The sequence below is a fragment of the Leuresthes tenuis genome, unplaced genomic scaffold, assembly GCF_036924035.1.
Source record: "Leuresthes tenuis unplaced genomic scaffold, fLeuTen1.0.hap1 SCAF_8, whole genome shotgun sequence".
In the NCBI taxonomy this organism is placed as follows: domain Eukaryota; kingdom Metazoa; phylum Chordata; class Actinopteri; order Atheriniformes; family Atherinopsidae; genus Leuresthes; species Leuresthes tenuis.
In genome coordinates this window covers 20466756-20483302 of record NW_027325362.1, presented here as the reverse complement: position 1 = coordinate 20483302, position 16547 = coordinate 20466756, and the positions used below count along the sequence as shown (strand labels likewise).

The 16547-nt window shown below is 43.0% G+C and overlaps 1 protein-coding gene across 3 annotated transcripts in view; it reads right to left on the bottom strand.

The window, feature by feature from the left end:
* Nucleotides 1–1702: 1702 nt before the first annotated feature.
* LOC140313276 (arginyl-tRNA--protein transferase 1) overlaps nt 1703–16547 on the bottom strand; it is a 45806-nt gene continuing 30961 nt past the window's right edge. For all 3 annotated transcript variants that reach the window (XM_072391322.1, XM_072391323.1, XM_072391324.1), the window contains 2 exons: nt 8145–8265; nt 1703–2564 (listed from right to left, as the gene is read on the bottom strand). In XM_072391322.1, the coding sequence (XP_072247423.1) occupies nt 2386–2564; nt 8145–8265 (300 nt within the window). In that variant the 3' untranslated portion in view covers nt 1703–2385. The remainder of the gene's footprint in view (nt 2565–8144; nt 8266–16547) is intronic.

Here is a 16547-nt window from a genome sequence, read left to right as displayed (position 1 = left end):
CCGACTGGTCCAGGCAACTTGTTTTTAAAGAAGGAGGTCCACCACAGCACTGGCTCATGCCCTTTTTGTGTGGTAGTCCACCAGAGCTTGAAAGTGCTCGCAACAGTGCCAGGAGTGTGTGTGTCCGTCTGCAAGCATGTGTGCACATTAAGTCCCAGAAGAAGCATGCCTAATGTGGGAGAGAAGCAGTGAATCCAACGTGGCAACTATCCAGCGTCAGTGTTCCCGTCTTGGAGAATTAGCCTGTCAATCCGTCTTAATTCCTCAGGACACAGGCTGCTCTTAAACCTAGGTTGAGTTTAAACTGGAGAGACTGACTCGCTGCACTGTTTTCTCAAGATTAGGTGCAGACAGGGAGGCTGGCTGGCTGGTTGTGTAGCAGGTCAGGCCGCACCAAAGAGCAGAGCTGCTGAACAAACACAAGTCTAGTACGAGGTCATGCTGACACTGTGCTTACACTTGGCACTCACGACTAGTACATACTCATTTTGATTTTGACGTTAGAAAGAGATTTTTTTTTCCAATGTTGGCACACGTTAACCACTTTGCTGCATCACCTCTTCTTTTTATAACACTGTAAACACTGTACGGAACATGCATTTATGGATGCAGTAATGAACCATTCTCACTAGCACACTGAAGTATTTCTCCACATTTTCTCATTCTTTATATATGGCCTGGTATGGGTTCCATTGGTAAACAAAAAGATACAATACAGAGACAAGTGGACAGTCTGAATTCACTCAGTCTGTCAGATTTAACCACGTGTTTAGTACACTAAACAGAATGTGTCCTGGGCCACATTGAAGAACTGTCTACTGACTTGAGGTGACTTCAAGAGCAAAACTTGCAGGGTGCACCATTCTAAGAAATTCTCAATTCAACTTTTATGTTGATTTCTTCAGCAACAGTGCACAAAGCAGCTGTGAGCACAGCTCCAAAACTTTGGATCTGTCCTATCGGGCCTGGGAGTGGCCCTTGAACAGCGCTAGCCCTAAACAAGCTCCCATTTACAGCGCAGCAGAAGAGGAACATACACAGACTCTCTTTGGCTACTGTAGCCTGTGTACAAGACATTGAGGCCCCTATAGTCTCAAGTGAGGTGTCAATCAAAAATTGACAACTCTAGTTTGTTTTTTAAATCACTCTTCCAAGTAGTTTATATGGCAGCAGGACTTATATTATTGATCACTGCTAATAGCTTCAACTGGGTATGTCAGTCCTCTGATCCATTCGAGAAGTCTGTAGCAGAACATTTTTTAATTAATATTTGTGGAAGGTCACCCTAAGCGTGTTTTTAAAAAAAAGCAAAGTTTACTGTATCTTGTAAACAGATTAAGATCTCAAGTCGCGGCCAAGATCATTGTGGCTTGTGTGGTTAAAGGAATCTGTGTTTCGGGACAAGAAGCCTGCATGTTAACAGGAACTCGGTAGACTTCTGGCCTGGCAGTGACTGCTTACACCCTCTGCTCTGCCAGATCATATATCTAACACCTGTTGCTTTGTCCAATCCAACTTCTCATGTCTAACTCGGGCACTTATCTGTGGGCACGCATGTGTTTTTGGGTATACAAGCTTGCTACTGTATGTGTGAAAATTGACACCATTTGTGCCGGCAAAGGGACTATTGACAACAATCCACCAGCTCCAGCAGTCAGGGTTAAGTTCTAAAAATCAAATACAAAGGAAAGCCATCAAATAGAGTATGCAATCTCTTTATTTGGTTTAACGAAAAAGAGCAGTGTCCATATTAAAAGAAAAGCACAAAAAATAAACATGGAATACTGCCTGTTTTTCTTCACATTAACTCAAGTGATGAAATCTTTACAATTCCGTGATGCAGTCTGCAATAGCCTGAAGCTTCAGAATTTAATATAAGCAAAATAAAACATGCTCTTCAAGAGGCTATGCTGGCATGAATCCAAACCTGTGTCGACTAAAATGAAAAGCATTCATTCACCTGCAGCTAGATGCCCTTTAACAAGACCAGAATTTAAGCATTTGGGATTAAGGATGGTGCAAAAAAAAAGAATAAATCTAAGTAGTGGATTATCATACTGTATAAACAACAATCAGGGGACTGGTCCCTGTATCAAGTCAACAGAAGGTCGCATAAAAAATAAACAGGATGGATTGTGAATGTTTCATTGACTAATAGAACTTATCTATGTGTTTGGGTACATGCATAGAGTAGACAGTGATTTGCTACTGCATTTTTCCTGCATGTGTCAAGGTAAGCATGGTGAGGCTACAGGGAGAGGCAGCAGAGAGCACATTTATAGACAATTAAGAGACACAAAGACATACACAGACAGAAAAAAAAAACATTGCTGGGAAGTTTGTATTTCCACATTTTAGAAGGTGCCGTAGTAAAAATCTCCATGTTTAGGAGCGATAGAGCAAGATCCTTTCAGCGCAGTCCTGACCCACCAGGCTGGCGTACTGCTCCACCACTGTCTCGTCAGTGGGGCCCTTATGTTTGCGGATGTAGGCTGCATAGGGCATCACGGTCCGTCTGTATAGCACCATAACTCTGCCCACGTCCTTCAGTGCTCGAGCATCTCCTAGACAAAATCGGGCACATATAAAAAACATAATAAGCATCAGTGTAGACAAGTCCAACGCAATAAACGTTGTTCTTACTTTCCCCTGGCTTATTTGAATTAACCTCTGAGTGGCTTGGCAAAGATACATCATTATTCTGAGAGGCTGTTGGAGGAGCAGAAAGCAAACACCCCCCTCCAAGATTCAGAGTCACGGTGGTGCGTGAGCAGGCTAGTTTGTTGGTCTTGTTTATGGGGCCCCGCGCTCTGCTGGCTCACCGAACTCATCAGCTCATCGAGTCATATACTGCCAGCTCCCATCAGACTAGTAAAAGAAAACAAACAACACAGCTAATCTCAAAAGTGTGTGTTTTCAGAAGCTCTGGAGAGTCAGATGGAAAAAAGGGTGAAAAATTTTGACCCTCGCTTTGACACTAAAACCGCTGCCTCCAGGAGCGAAAGGCTGCGCCAAGCTGCCCGCAGCTGGCGCCAAGAGCACATGCAAGGGGAAGCGCAGCAGGGAGAGCAGACCGAGCCAGCCTAAGCCAAATATGCAATGCACGGGTATGAACGCACATCAGTCTCAAAGTTCATTATGAGCATCAAGTTTTCCATGTCACTTGACATCCCTCCTCATCTTCTCCAAAACATCCTCCAGATTCATCAGTTGCAGAATGCGCAAAACATATAATGCAGAACATCTATATAGAAAACAATCTAATTACAGCACAGTTTGTGATTGCATTGTAAGTTCTCACCAGTTGGAGAGTTGTAATTAAATTTTAATTAATATATTTCAAAGTTAAGTGTAGATATATATATATATATGTTTCATACCACTGTATCATCTAACTTGCAGGGGCACCATCTAAAAAGCAAGCTAAAAGAAAGAGGAGAGCTGGGTATTAGCATAACACCCTGAGGCTTCTCAGCTATCCCATCTCCACGAAGATATTTTCATACTTCAACTACAATTTTTGAAACCACACTGTAGATTCATGTTTTATTTATTAGACTCATTTCCCCGCTGAGTAATGCCCTAACCACTGTGTTTTCCCTATTCCGGAAAAACTGCTGAGTCATGCAACTGAAAAATGGTTGAAACAGACTTTTAAATTAAGAAAATCAGCAGTAAGCTAAGTCTTACCATGTGGGGAAACAGATTTTAAAAGATGTAAACATGTTATGCAACTTCCATATGACCAGAATTTGGGTCCATGAAGAATTAATGTATCCTGAGGGGATGAGAGTGAAAATATTTAAATGTCTGATGCTTCCTAACTGAAGCTTCCCTCAGGCCAGGCACCATGTGTCTCCTTGTGTTCCTCATCAGGGTGACAGCCCAATTACAACAATGACCCAAACTTACACTCGTCGAGCACAGTTGCCTGGTGAAGATATTACAGAACAGAGTGGAGAGCAGCATGAAGTTTCGAGATGGTCCATTAACTGCGACAGTAACACTGAGCAGATGTCCCATCTCTCCCTCTTACTCTAGGAAATGCAAACATCCGCTCCTCACGTAAACAACTTCCCTTTTTCTTCTTCTCTCACTTCAGCTTTCACTAGTGCCTCTTCTCATTTTGAGTGGCTCCAGACTCTGTTCGAGGCAGGCCCACCGGACGTTCAGTGACACGCCGCTCTGAGGTTGCAGCTCCTTCGAGGTTGGAGTTCAAGGGTCAGGGGGAAGAGGAGTGGTGAGGGTCGATCAGGGAGTAAGAGGGTCAGGGCTGAGGCTAGGGGCCTTGACACCTCGCCACGCTCCCCTCTCTCCTCCTATCCATCTCAAACTTTCACAGCACTTACTTAACACCGGATGCTGGTCAAAGGCAGGCCATCAGGTTGCGACCACTTCCTAAGACCCTATGTAGCGAATTCAAAACTTGGGCTTAGCTTTGAAAAGAAAAAGGCCAAGACTGTGTTGTAGTGTGTGAGAGGACTGTTCTTTGAGCAGAAGACCTGGATTCAATCCCCTGTGTTTGCAACTGAAAGCGAGACACTTCGTCTCTGTGGTTCACCGTAAATTTTGACCTCTGTGTTAAAAGGAAGCAACAAGAGGATTTCCTTCATTTGTAAAGCATATTACCATCATTGTCGTTATTAAAATGAGAGGAAACATACTTCCAATGTAGTGAAAGAGCATTTGAGAAGAAACTGCCCCCTGCATTACGGGAATACAATCCACCCCCCCCCCCCGACACTCAGAGTGGTGACATTAGCAAATGTCAGGCTAAGGAGGAGAAAGCCTGGTGAACAGCAGGGCAAAGTGGCTCTGACAGTGGGACACAATATGAAAGTGTATACTGTAAAGGGAAAAAAAATATATAGTGGGAAAGGTTGGCGGCTTAAGATTTATGGGACGGTGCCATCCAGTTAGTGCACTCTCCCCCATGCGATATATGTGAAATATGTAAAAGAGGCTTATGGGATAAAAATGCTGCCTTTTGACATATCAAATGACATTATACAAATCTCCTCTTAGTACATGTAATGCAAAATTGTAATTTTGTGGATCTGGATTGGCGCCTGTCTGACGCATCCAACGTCCAACTGGAGACTACATCGGTCACACTTTTTTGCAAATGTTTATACTGCTGAGAGGCCAATGCCCCAACTTCTCTCTGTAAACAAACACTGATAGTGAGTGTTTGAGAGATGCTGCATATGTGCTGAATACACAGCGTGTGTGTGTGTGTGGGTGTGTGTGTGTGTGTGTACACGCTATCTGAACACTTGTTAGAGGCCACAATGATGCACTTAGGCGTCCGATGTGTCAGCAGTAAGCACGTAATCGATGTGAGGAGAGAGTTGTGTAAACTTTAGATTAGCTGTCTTTATACACTTGATTAGGACAAGACAGGGACCTGCTCACCCGGGGTCTTACTTGGGAGTGTAGGGTAAAGGACTTACTGTACAACAAACCTGGGTTAGAAAGGGAACATGTTGAGAGCTATGGTGAAACAGTAAGGCAAGGCAAGTTTATTTGTAGAGCACAATTCGTACACAAGGCAATTCAAAGTGCTTTACAGCTATATAAAATCACAAGAAGAATCATTCCTTAGGCTTTTAAACGAGACCTAAAAACTCATCGTTTTAAGACAGCTTATTGGTAAATTGTCTTTTATAGGCTTCCTTTTAAGTATATATTAAAATTTTCTTGTCTCGTTTTTCTGCTTTGTAGCACTTTGAGACTGATAAAATATAGAGTGCAATACAGATAAATGTATTATTATTCCATAAAAGATAATCATTAATTAATTAAATTAAAATTGAAGAGCACAGATAAAATACTTTCAGTTGTCGTATGCACAGCTAAATAGAACTGTTTCCAGCCTGGATTTAAACGTTGTTAGAGTTGAGGCCTGTCTCACATCTTCTGGAAGGCTGTTCCAGATGTGTCCAGCAGGAGACCCCTGCCTGATGTTCTTAGAGTCCGAGTTGGTTCATATGGCTCTAACATGTCAGAGATGTACTTTGGCACTTGACCATGAAGAGACTTGAACACGAGCAGAGCTGTTTTAAAGTCTGTTCTCTGAGCGACAGGAAGCCAGAGCAGAGACCTGAGCACCAGTACTGCTCTTCTTTGGATGTTGGCCGTTTCCTCCATTTGTCCCGTTTCATTATATCTTTTAAGGACACACTGCACATCATGCTGGGATATGATATAGCCTGTGACATGATTGGAAAGTGTTGCAAATGTAATTGTTATTGAGGTAAAAACAACAACTGTGGTGGACATCCACAATAGGAGACTTTTTTTTCCTCAGGAATTGCTTTCATCTCTGGGAATATCTGGGATATCATATCTGGGAAGATGCCAGCCAGTCATGTGAGTTCACTGTAGACTGGCTGACACTGGAAACAGCTGTTCAGTCATGTCATGAATCTTTATCAGGTCAAAAAGGAGTTTCCATTCCCCCGATATGCATTGAGTCTTCTTTAACAAAGGGAAAAAAATAAAAAATTAAAAATACCTCTAGCGACCATATAAACTTTTTTTGCATACTAGTGGAAGCTTTTTCAAAAAATTGGTTTCCATTCACCTTTTCTTTATTCACATCTTTTGATTGCAAATCATGAACAGCAATGAAAACTCAGCCAACAATTCTGTTTTAAACAATTACAAAAAAATAAGGAGGTTGCCCACTAAACAAACTTGTTGACAGTCAGCTGATGAACCGGTTATGTTGTCTCTTGTTGGACTGATTTAGCAAAGTCATCAAAGAGCAGACAAACATGGTCTGGTAGTCTTGCTTCATAAAGTCAATAAGAATACAATGACAAATAGTCATTCACAAACTTTTTACTTTAATTTTTTTTAAGTGAAATTGCAACAGATGGTTTGTAAAACGTACATTAAGAGATTCCCACACTATCAGATGCTGTTTGTACTCCACCAAGAGTTAAAAACAAATCGTAACATGACTGACTTTAACACAGAGCAAGCTGACCTGGTGACTGATTGACCACTGAATGTGTTTCTGGTGAGGACAGAAATCTCCATCCCATCACTTCTCTGGAAGAAAGCCTCTTTAACCACAGCTCCACTCCACAGCTTGGCAGCAGGACCAAGAGTAAACCAGCTAGCACTGACATGTAATGACACTTCGTTTGGACAGCAAGGACTGAAATAATGCCCAGACCTTTCCAAAATCAACAGTCCACACAGGAATGGAGGCACCACAAGAACCACAAGCACACCAACGTACACTGGCCACAGTGAAAATTGACAACTCTGAGACCTCTTGTCCTCAGTAATTTTTGCCTACTCAGGGTTTAGTGGTATGATTGACAAGAAAAGGTCAGACCTACCACTGGCTGAGCTGTTAATGTTGTAAATGACCAGCATGCTTAAGGTCTTCCTAAAGCTTTTTCTTTTCATCCTGGGTGGGGTGGGGTGCTCTCACCACCACTTCAGTGAATATAAACAAATCAGAAAAGAGTGTAAAATCCTTATTTTCTGATGAGGTTTCAGATTTGCATTCTTTATTGATAATGATGTCATCCAGAATTAGAGGGCAATGGAAAGGGCCATGCCAGAGAAAAGCTTTTTCTTTTAAGTTAATCAGCTGCATTGCTTACCACGTCCGCATGGCAAGTGTAGGCACGACCTCACTTCAATAATATCTTACTTCTGTGTCCCACATTCACACATCCTCCTTCCTGCTCTGCCTCCATGTGAATCATGTCATTGTACTTCTCTCTCTTCTGGTGCCAGCATACAGCCAGCAGCCTCAGTCGTTTCCTCCGTTACAAAATATTTGGATCAGTCTCTCCATTTATTCTTCTATCACTTACTCTCTTACCTCCATCTATCAGTCTCAGTCTATTCAACAATCAAATACTTGTCCCCTCAAATCTCCTACTGCTGTTGATCGGTGGCTCTTTCCCACCTGCGAATGTTTGGTGAGGCAGATTATGGAGAAGGGGTAACCACGAGCTGACAGGCTTCTAATCTTCCCACACACCACAATTAGGGTGTTGGTAATGTCATAACATTAGAAATGCATTCAAATAAAATGTAATAATGTGGTTTCCTACAGTTTAAACAGGAAACGCTAGAAAGAAAAAAAAGGAATCGTAGCATTGCAAAGCTTGTACCTGCATCAAGGTCTTGGTTGAAACGAGCATAGCGGGAGTTGTCAAGCTGGAGTATGCATCGCTCTATTGGTACCCAGACATAGGTTTCTGGGCAAAGGAGGTCTGAAGGGCGGTACTGCCCCTGGAAAATGAAAAAGACAGAAAGAGACAGGGAGGCTTAACATTGCTTAAAAATACATAAGTTCTGCATATATATATAAAAAAAAACACACACACACTTTTGAACATTTATCATACTTTCACAAACATAAAAATGCCCTGCTTTTTGAAATACTGATAAATAAACATCGTTTTGAAAAACATCCCCTTGGCTACTTAGCCACATCAACTATGTGCTAGCTCATAGGCTTGCTGAACTGATCGTAAAAGATTAAATACTTTGTTGGAACCATCTCCACACATACTAGTCAATCTTCAGAGTTAAAGATCTGACATGTTGTAAACTGACCCCAGAGCCAGGATGTGGGCTGATGCGTGGATCAAACTCCACTCTGTTTAGGTTCTTTGTTACTTCTCCATGCCAGGACTGTTGTCTGCAGTGTCGAGCAGGAAATGTAAACACGCCAGCATATTGTAATGTGTGCTTGTGAAATGGGTACAGGTCTCCATTTGACCTAACATTTAGGATGGAAAGTAAACCGAGCTGAACAAAAACAGCTGCGAGGCATAGAAAAGAAAATGGGTAATGGGGTTGAATGAAAAGAGAAAAGGAGGAGGGAAGGAGGCTCCTTTATCAGGGACCTGTGTTCTATCACATGGCTCCAAACAAATGCAAACCGCTGAGAAAGCTCTGTAAACAAGCAGGCGTCTGCAACGGGCCTGCTGCGCAACCTCAGCACACAAGAATATTTATAGTGAATGTGACATTAAACTGTAGGACATAGACACTGGCAATTCTGCAACCCACAGTTCATACACAAATAAATCAAACACAAATTACAGTTGTCAAAATGAACTATAAGTAAGCAAGACAAAGCAGTGTAACTATGCGCCATCTGTCAGAGGTCCTGTATGGGAAGAAATACATCCTGTTTTTGCATGCAGTCTTGGATGCCATGCAAATAAAATAAGCTGCTTTTAAAGTAAACAAAAAACTGCTAAATTCATGGGATGCGTTTTTATCTCCTCAGTAAAGGCCTTGTGTACAGCCATTTTGTTCTGCCACGCATCAAACGTTGTACTGAGTCCCATCACCCACACAAACAGTACAGAGGCCAATGCCAACTTGTAGGAAAGGAATTCAGAGCCAAGCAGGAGACACTACTATGCTTTAAGTGCCTCTGCTAACAGACGGATGACGGTGGAATTTTACCCATGCATTGGTGAAATGGATGCACAAACTCGTCGGATGCTCTCCGTGTCCCAACAACCTGCAGCCTTCTACAACTGTCAGCGCAATCAGCCTCACACTCTCACACTCTGCCTCTCCTCTATAGGCTCCTTCAGCACCGAGAGACACCTCCTCACACAGAGAACACACCTGCACAACAGCAGGAACGCTGTGAAATGCGTTTATCTGCTACATGCACGTCGCACTGAATGCACAGGGGGAGGTGGGAAGAAAGAAACAAGCGAGAAAGAAAAATGTCAATGGAAAAAAAACTTTAAAAAGAAAAAAAAACATGTAAGGACAAACCGGCTGATGATCTATAATTCAATTAACAAATGAGGCTGTGGTTTTGGATGCCTGTACTTGTGTCAGTGTGTATCTGTAATAGAAAAAAGAAAAAAAAAAAGTAGATTTCTGAAAGCCTATATTTTGTTTCCAGACCAAAATGATATATCTAGCATTTTTGCTTTCAAGTGTCAGAAAGAGAGCTCTGCCCTAACCAAAATGATACAGAGGGCCTGGTTATGGCATACGCACAATTCCTCAATTCTCCGCTGAAAAGAAGACACGATGAAGAGAATGAGAGGACCCAGCTTTTAGTGGTCTGGACTAAGGGGAAGGAAAATGAAGAGAGAAAAAAAGGAAAAACTTTTGCTGCCACCATCCATCTGTCAGCTTCTTTGCCTTGCTGGACTGAATGTGAACACTGAGATCACGGCTGACTTTCTTTATCTTCCTTCTTACTTTTTCCCTCCCCAGATTGGCGAGAAGACCCTGTAATTCACAGGGTACCCCTGCAGCTTCCTTGGCTGCTCTGTGTTTTCTTCTTTTGCAAGAGCTCGATCACCAAAATGCACCTCTTTATTTAACAGTTCCCAAGACCAGTGGAAAATGCAGTAATGGTTTGCTTAAAAACTCGAATTGGTCAGTGAGAAGCCTGACTGCAGAGTCTCCTTTTACAGCCACTTCACTGGCTGAGGGTGAAATAGCTCATTACCACAAATGTATGTTTCTGAGAGGCAAGTGGAGTAAAGGGGCCACATGTAGTGCTTGTCAATCATTTGTTTGTCTGTTTTTGGCTTATAATAATGCTTTCCAGATGAATAAAAAAAAAAACGTTTTGGTTTAAAGCATGTTCCAAGGCTCCTCTTCTACTTTTTCTATCTGCTGAAATTCTCCAACTTCGACCAATCCGTCACCATCACGCCATCCTTCCCTCCTTTCTATTTTGACATGTCGAGGCGGATGTGAAGGTGATGCAGATGAACGACAATCTCTGAAAGGTCCATTTAGTTAGAATGAGAGCTGGAGGATGGAAAAATATATACATACATAGTGGAGAAAGGGGGACTCGTGCACAAAACTCTGCCGGATAGACTTGGCTGCCATCAGAGGTGTGAGAAATGAGGAGGAGATGGGAAGGAGACGAGGAGGGGAAAGAGAAAATTAGGTGCAGATGAGCGAAGGGATAGTATTTAACGTCAATGAGACATGGACTGAGGCGAGCTGATGGAAGTGATAGGAGCACGTTGAGCGCCAAAATGTAGGGGCCCAGCACTGTGAGAGGTTTCTGGAAGCCAGGGATGATGGAGCAATGCTTGGAAAGAAACGTTGGGGAAATATGGGGGAGGAAGACAAGAGAACAAAACAGACAGAGAATACAGAGAGCTGTACTCAACAAGATGGAGAATGTGTTTACAAGAGAGCGAACGGTGTTATTTATCTGGCGTTTTGCAGTGTGTTTGTTAATGAACGCGCAGGGGTCAGTTTATGGGAAAGCAATATACAACAGAGCAGGTTTCCCAATGAACTGGACGTTAATAAGAGAGGAAAATTACTCATCCTTACTTGAATAACAAGCCGCACTACTATAAACACTAGCGTAAACAATCCCACAGCCTCAAACATCTGAACTAAATAAACACGTATCAATGGGGCTTGACTTACAGTTTCACGATATTTTGCAGATGTATGATCGCTTCTCTGTGACACTGCATCACTCATTCCTTTCAGCCCACACAGACCATACGCACATAAAGATAGCAGGGGCCCTGCTGTCAGAGTGATCTTTATTACCAGCTCAACGTCTCAAACACTAACTGTCACCCTGCTCCTCCCTTTCATTTTGTACCCTTTGTCCCATTTCTGTCATGGTTTCTCACACACCTCGACACAGGGAACAATGCTCCAGGCCCATACCTATGATTTATATGAAAAGCAATTAATCAGAGCCATAAATGGAGTGCTCTGTTGCAGCAAAGGAATCCTCATGAAAATCGACACCTTTTCTGCCTTCTGCTTCTTTTCTCCTCCCCCACTCTGACAAGGAGGAGTACAAATGAGTTTGGTGTGTTTGGACACATCCTTTATCAAACCAAAGGCCATCAACCAGAAGTGTCTTTCACCTCCGCTGGTTGTTGAAAAATTGTTAAGCACTGATTTTATAGAGTAAACACAAACCTGCAACCCTCCCAATGTGACTGATTTCAGCTCGAAAAACATTGGTCCGTTTCAGAACACATTGCTTGGATCAGAGGAAGTGAAGTTCCATGTTCCTGGCAACAGTAAAGCAGGTTTAGTGCATTGCATTATTCCCAATGTGATATAATACAGCAACTGTGTCATAGTAAGGTGCCACATGTTACATTGCATCGTAGCATTACAGCCTAACAGCAGTGTCATGATTCACAGCGATCCTCTTTTAGAACTACCAGACCAAAGGACAGTAGGTGGACTAAGTGTTCTAGGAAGAGGGTTTCCCTGCCTCCATCTCCATTACTTTATACTCACATCTGCAGCTGATTTCCTGCTCATTTCTCCAGTTGAGTTTTTACGCACCCCACTCCAACTGAGGTATCGCTGTATGTTTGTGGTTGCACATGTGAGCAATGTCTGAATGCAGCCTCAATGACTTTTTTTGTTTTGTTAACACTATCAGCACAGACTTAAAAAAAAATCTATACTCGAAAGAGCATTAAGTTATACAATAATCTGTTGGCAAACTGGACACCTAACTTACACAGACAGAGTGGCTCCAAGATGACGTAAGGATGCTCTCAAAATATAGTATGTCACTAAATTTAGACCTTGCTCTGTTTGACTTTGGCAAAGGAACATTAAAAACAAAAAGGAGCCTGTTTTATATACTGCAGCAAGTTGAAGATAAAGACAGTGAATGGGATACTATATCAGGATTAGATATTGAGCAAGCGCTTTCAGAAATAAATAGGCATTTGACCCAAACAGATATAAGGTCAACATGCCACATTTGTGGTCTCCTTGCAGTATGTTATTCAGCCTGAACTCATAGAGTATACAAAGAGGCCTAGTGTGACCCAAAGCCAGGCGGCCTAACCTACACTGGCCCAGGCCAGCACTCTGACCCAGGGTCACACTCAGTCAGTCTTAGAGTAAAAGCAATAAACACAGGCCCTGATCCCTACATCCATACTCTCCTAAACATATAGCCCTCACAATGCACTCCCTCTATCATCCTTAGTCTGTTGACACACATACATTCTGCCCAGACAAGAGGGCATGGCCACGGCGCCTCTGGGCTGCTGATGGACACATGGAAACAGCGCAGGCCACAGAAACACAAACGCAGCTAGACAAATAACACTAAAGACCAAGCAGGCTGGATGAACAGCACCACTGAAAGACATGTCAAAACAAACTGTGCATCAGAGTAGTGTCTCAGGCAGACATACTTTCACCACTTCTGTGACACTATGTACATAATATGCGTTTGTGTGTCTGTGTGTGAGGGCCCTGAACATATCTGAGGTCTACATTTGGCAAGATTTACGCTAACTGCTGCTGTTTAAACACTAGGGGCCCACCAGGGCCTTTTCACCCTACTCAACACATTACCACAGGACGACCTTCAAATAAAGCACCCAGGCTGGTAAGTCTCCCCCTTGGGCCCCTCGACAACCCCCACAATTCCTTCCACCCACCCGATTCTGTCCCAGCACTCCCTCGCCTGGCTATGCGTCACGGCTCCACGGATGACAGGTTAATGAGGAGAAAATATTTTTACAGGATCACATTTCGACGAAGCCCTGAGAACCAATGGCAGCGCTTTTATGGGCATCAGCTCTCAGACCGGGCACTTTTATCTCTTTATCTCCTCTAGTCTTTATGGGCAAAGCTAGTTTGTATGACCTAGAACGCACTCACAGCCAGACACACCCCAGCTCCTAATCTTGGACTTGAAATCCCACTTCAGACTTCTAACTGAAAGACCAAACCCAGGTCTGCACATCTAGCTGCATTTATGTGACAAGTATGCTCTCTCCAGCATTGCTTATCAAAGATCTGAAAGCATTCCCTTGCCATATAGAAACCAGGACTTCCAGACAAAGTGGCACAGCTGCAGAAGGTCTGAAAATAAATAGCGGTGATGTTAATGGCAAGGCAAACACCTCAAGTTGGCAGCTAGAGGGCTCTGAATCTGCTCAGAGTGACATCAACTCCAAACTCTCATTTCTGCCCTTGTGACCCTCAGACCTCCCCCTCATACCCTCCTGTCACCTACCGTCCCCCAACTCTGTCCTACCACAAGCAGTACGACTGAACTGTCTGACCCGACCCCTTGAACCCTGCTCCCTCAGACCCTCACACTGTCAACGCTCCTCATAGGAGGTGCCAAGCAGTGGCTGCTCCCCGACCATGCTGCAACCTGTTAATGATTTGTTAAAAACACAACCATGGCAAGGCAGAAGGGGAAAAAGAGATGACGAGGCATAAAAGAGGAGAGAAATTTTAGTTTAAACAAATGTTTCTACTGAGAGGTCCACTGTTGGTGGTCTCCTGTCGAGCTAAATCAAACAACAGTTTCTGTCAGAGAGGTTTCAATTTAAGACAGGGGGAGGGGAGGGAGCTGGAAGGCAGCAAAATGGCTGTGCTTTCGCTTAGAAATTTTACACAGACGTATAAAATGGGCCTGGTTGGGTTTGCTCTTATTGTGATGGGCAAGCGATTGCTGATGGGTAGCGCCGCTGGCGTAGCATAGTAATACTTTCTCAAAACCAAGCAAATTGCTGCTTTAACTAAGGAGAAGAGCACAGCCAAAAGAAAGTCAGAGCTAAAGAACACGAGAACACTCATACCACATTGCACTGCTGTACTATACCACCTCGATTTGAGCCTTTTGCAACATGCAGCATGCAGGTGTCATTTGGAGAAATATGATCCCCAATACTGGAGAAAAAAAAAAAATCTAAATCAGTAGTAGCTGTTAGCCTTGTATTAACATCAGACTAAATAAGGAAAGATGTGTTTGCCATGTGTTTTATCACTGCATGGAATCAGGATCTTCAGACACTATCAATCTTTCATCCCAACCAGCATGGTGGCTGTTTTTTGGAACAGTTGCTGAAAGAAGAACAGAAAAAAAAGAGAAAGCTGAGGAAAAAGAGGTGGCTATATTGTGCCTGGACCTGTAGCATCTGTGAAGTGTAAGCCGACAGCTCCGAATTAACGCTACAGCTCACTGCAAACCTTTCCAATACAACTCATGAAAATATATAAAAGCAGCAGGACATTTACACGGGGAGCAGAATAGTGAGAAACTAAAAAGCCCATACGAAAGACATGCCCATACATAAAAATCCAAGGCTTCCAAACAAAAACAAAAAGGTGTGTACCATGTGTACTATGTGTAACATGGTTTTCTGGGATGGGGGCCTGTGCGGAAAACACCCGCCGCTGGATGCCTCAGATTCACTCTCCGTCACTCTCAATCTACCCAGATGTACAACAACTGACATGTAGAATGTGAGGTCACACACGTACACATAGCATACTGTCTGATTGGGGCCCCTTGAGTGAAAAACAACATGCATGCACCTGATAGCTGTGCCTTGGAGGATGTTAGCATGTCATAACCTGCCACTGCATACCTGAGCAATAAGACGTGTTTGAAAGCAGTCATTACATTAATATACACTTCTTCCTATGGATGTTGCCATGATTTATTTTTAGATTAGTTGCTTGGAATGAAAAGGTATCAAATTACAAGGCTGGATAAGCAAGTGTACAAGAATATTCTATGAATAGATCGCAATACACAGAAGAACCTCAAAGGTTTTAAGAGAAAAAATAGGTCCGGTATACATGCCCGAAATGGGAGGTACTTTGTCACTTCTAATTGACGCCATGTGCACTAAACTAATGCAGCAGGTGACAGAAAACCCTGAAGGCACACACTGATTAAGGCAAACATTAGCACAGAAGCAAACGGACTGAAATCACAGTCAAATTCTTTCATCAGTCGTACACTAACACACTCTTCCACACGGTGCCTGACACCTGGATGGATTAATTTCAGGTCGTCGAAGTTCAAAAGCTTTGGCCATGTGGAAAAGTGCTGGCTGTTGCTAGAAAACTGACCAGCTCCCTGACAGTGTTTTGTTATTTGTGGGTGAGGAGGAGTTGGGCTGAAAGGGAACGGAGGTGCAGCTGCTGCAAAAGAGCTCTTTAAAAGTCAGTGAAGTACTGGCGGGAAACAAATAATCCTTTTCATCTTGCCTCCCTTTCTAATTTGGCACATATTTTGTCACTCCTTTTTCTGTCTTTCTCTCCCCATCTGTCCTCTTTTCACTCATTTTACTAACTCCTTCTTTCTTGTAGTCCTCTGTGGAAAATTTAATGGCTTCCTGGGCTCGGAGCGAGACATTCTTTCACTGAACAATAACAACAAGAGTAAGAGCCACTTCACGCAACTCTGTCAGTCCCTTACCAAGAGGGTATAACTGGGTACGCTGAAAGTGCATGTGTGTTCATGTGATGTGCATGTATGCCTCACTTGAACGGTCCTCGAAATGTGGAGACCAAGTACTAAATAGGCGAAGCCAAGCAGGTGGATGCCTCATTTGTTATCATCAAAGTCTCCTCACAAGTAACTCAAACAGATAAGTCCACAAGTCCACAGAAATATTCACCTCTGGAGCGAGATGGAAAAACACTACAACGGGGAATGGATTTTTCTCTGCTCTGGCCAAAATTAATCAAAGTGGACATGAATCAAATGAAAGCTTGTGAAATTATAGGTACATTTCGCAAGCTGC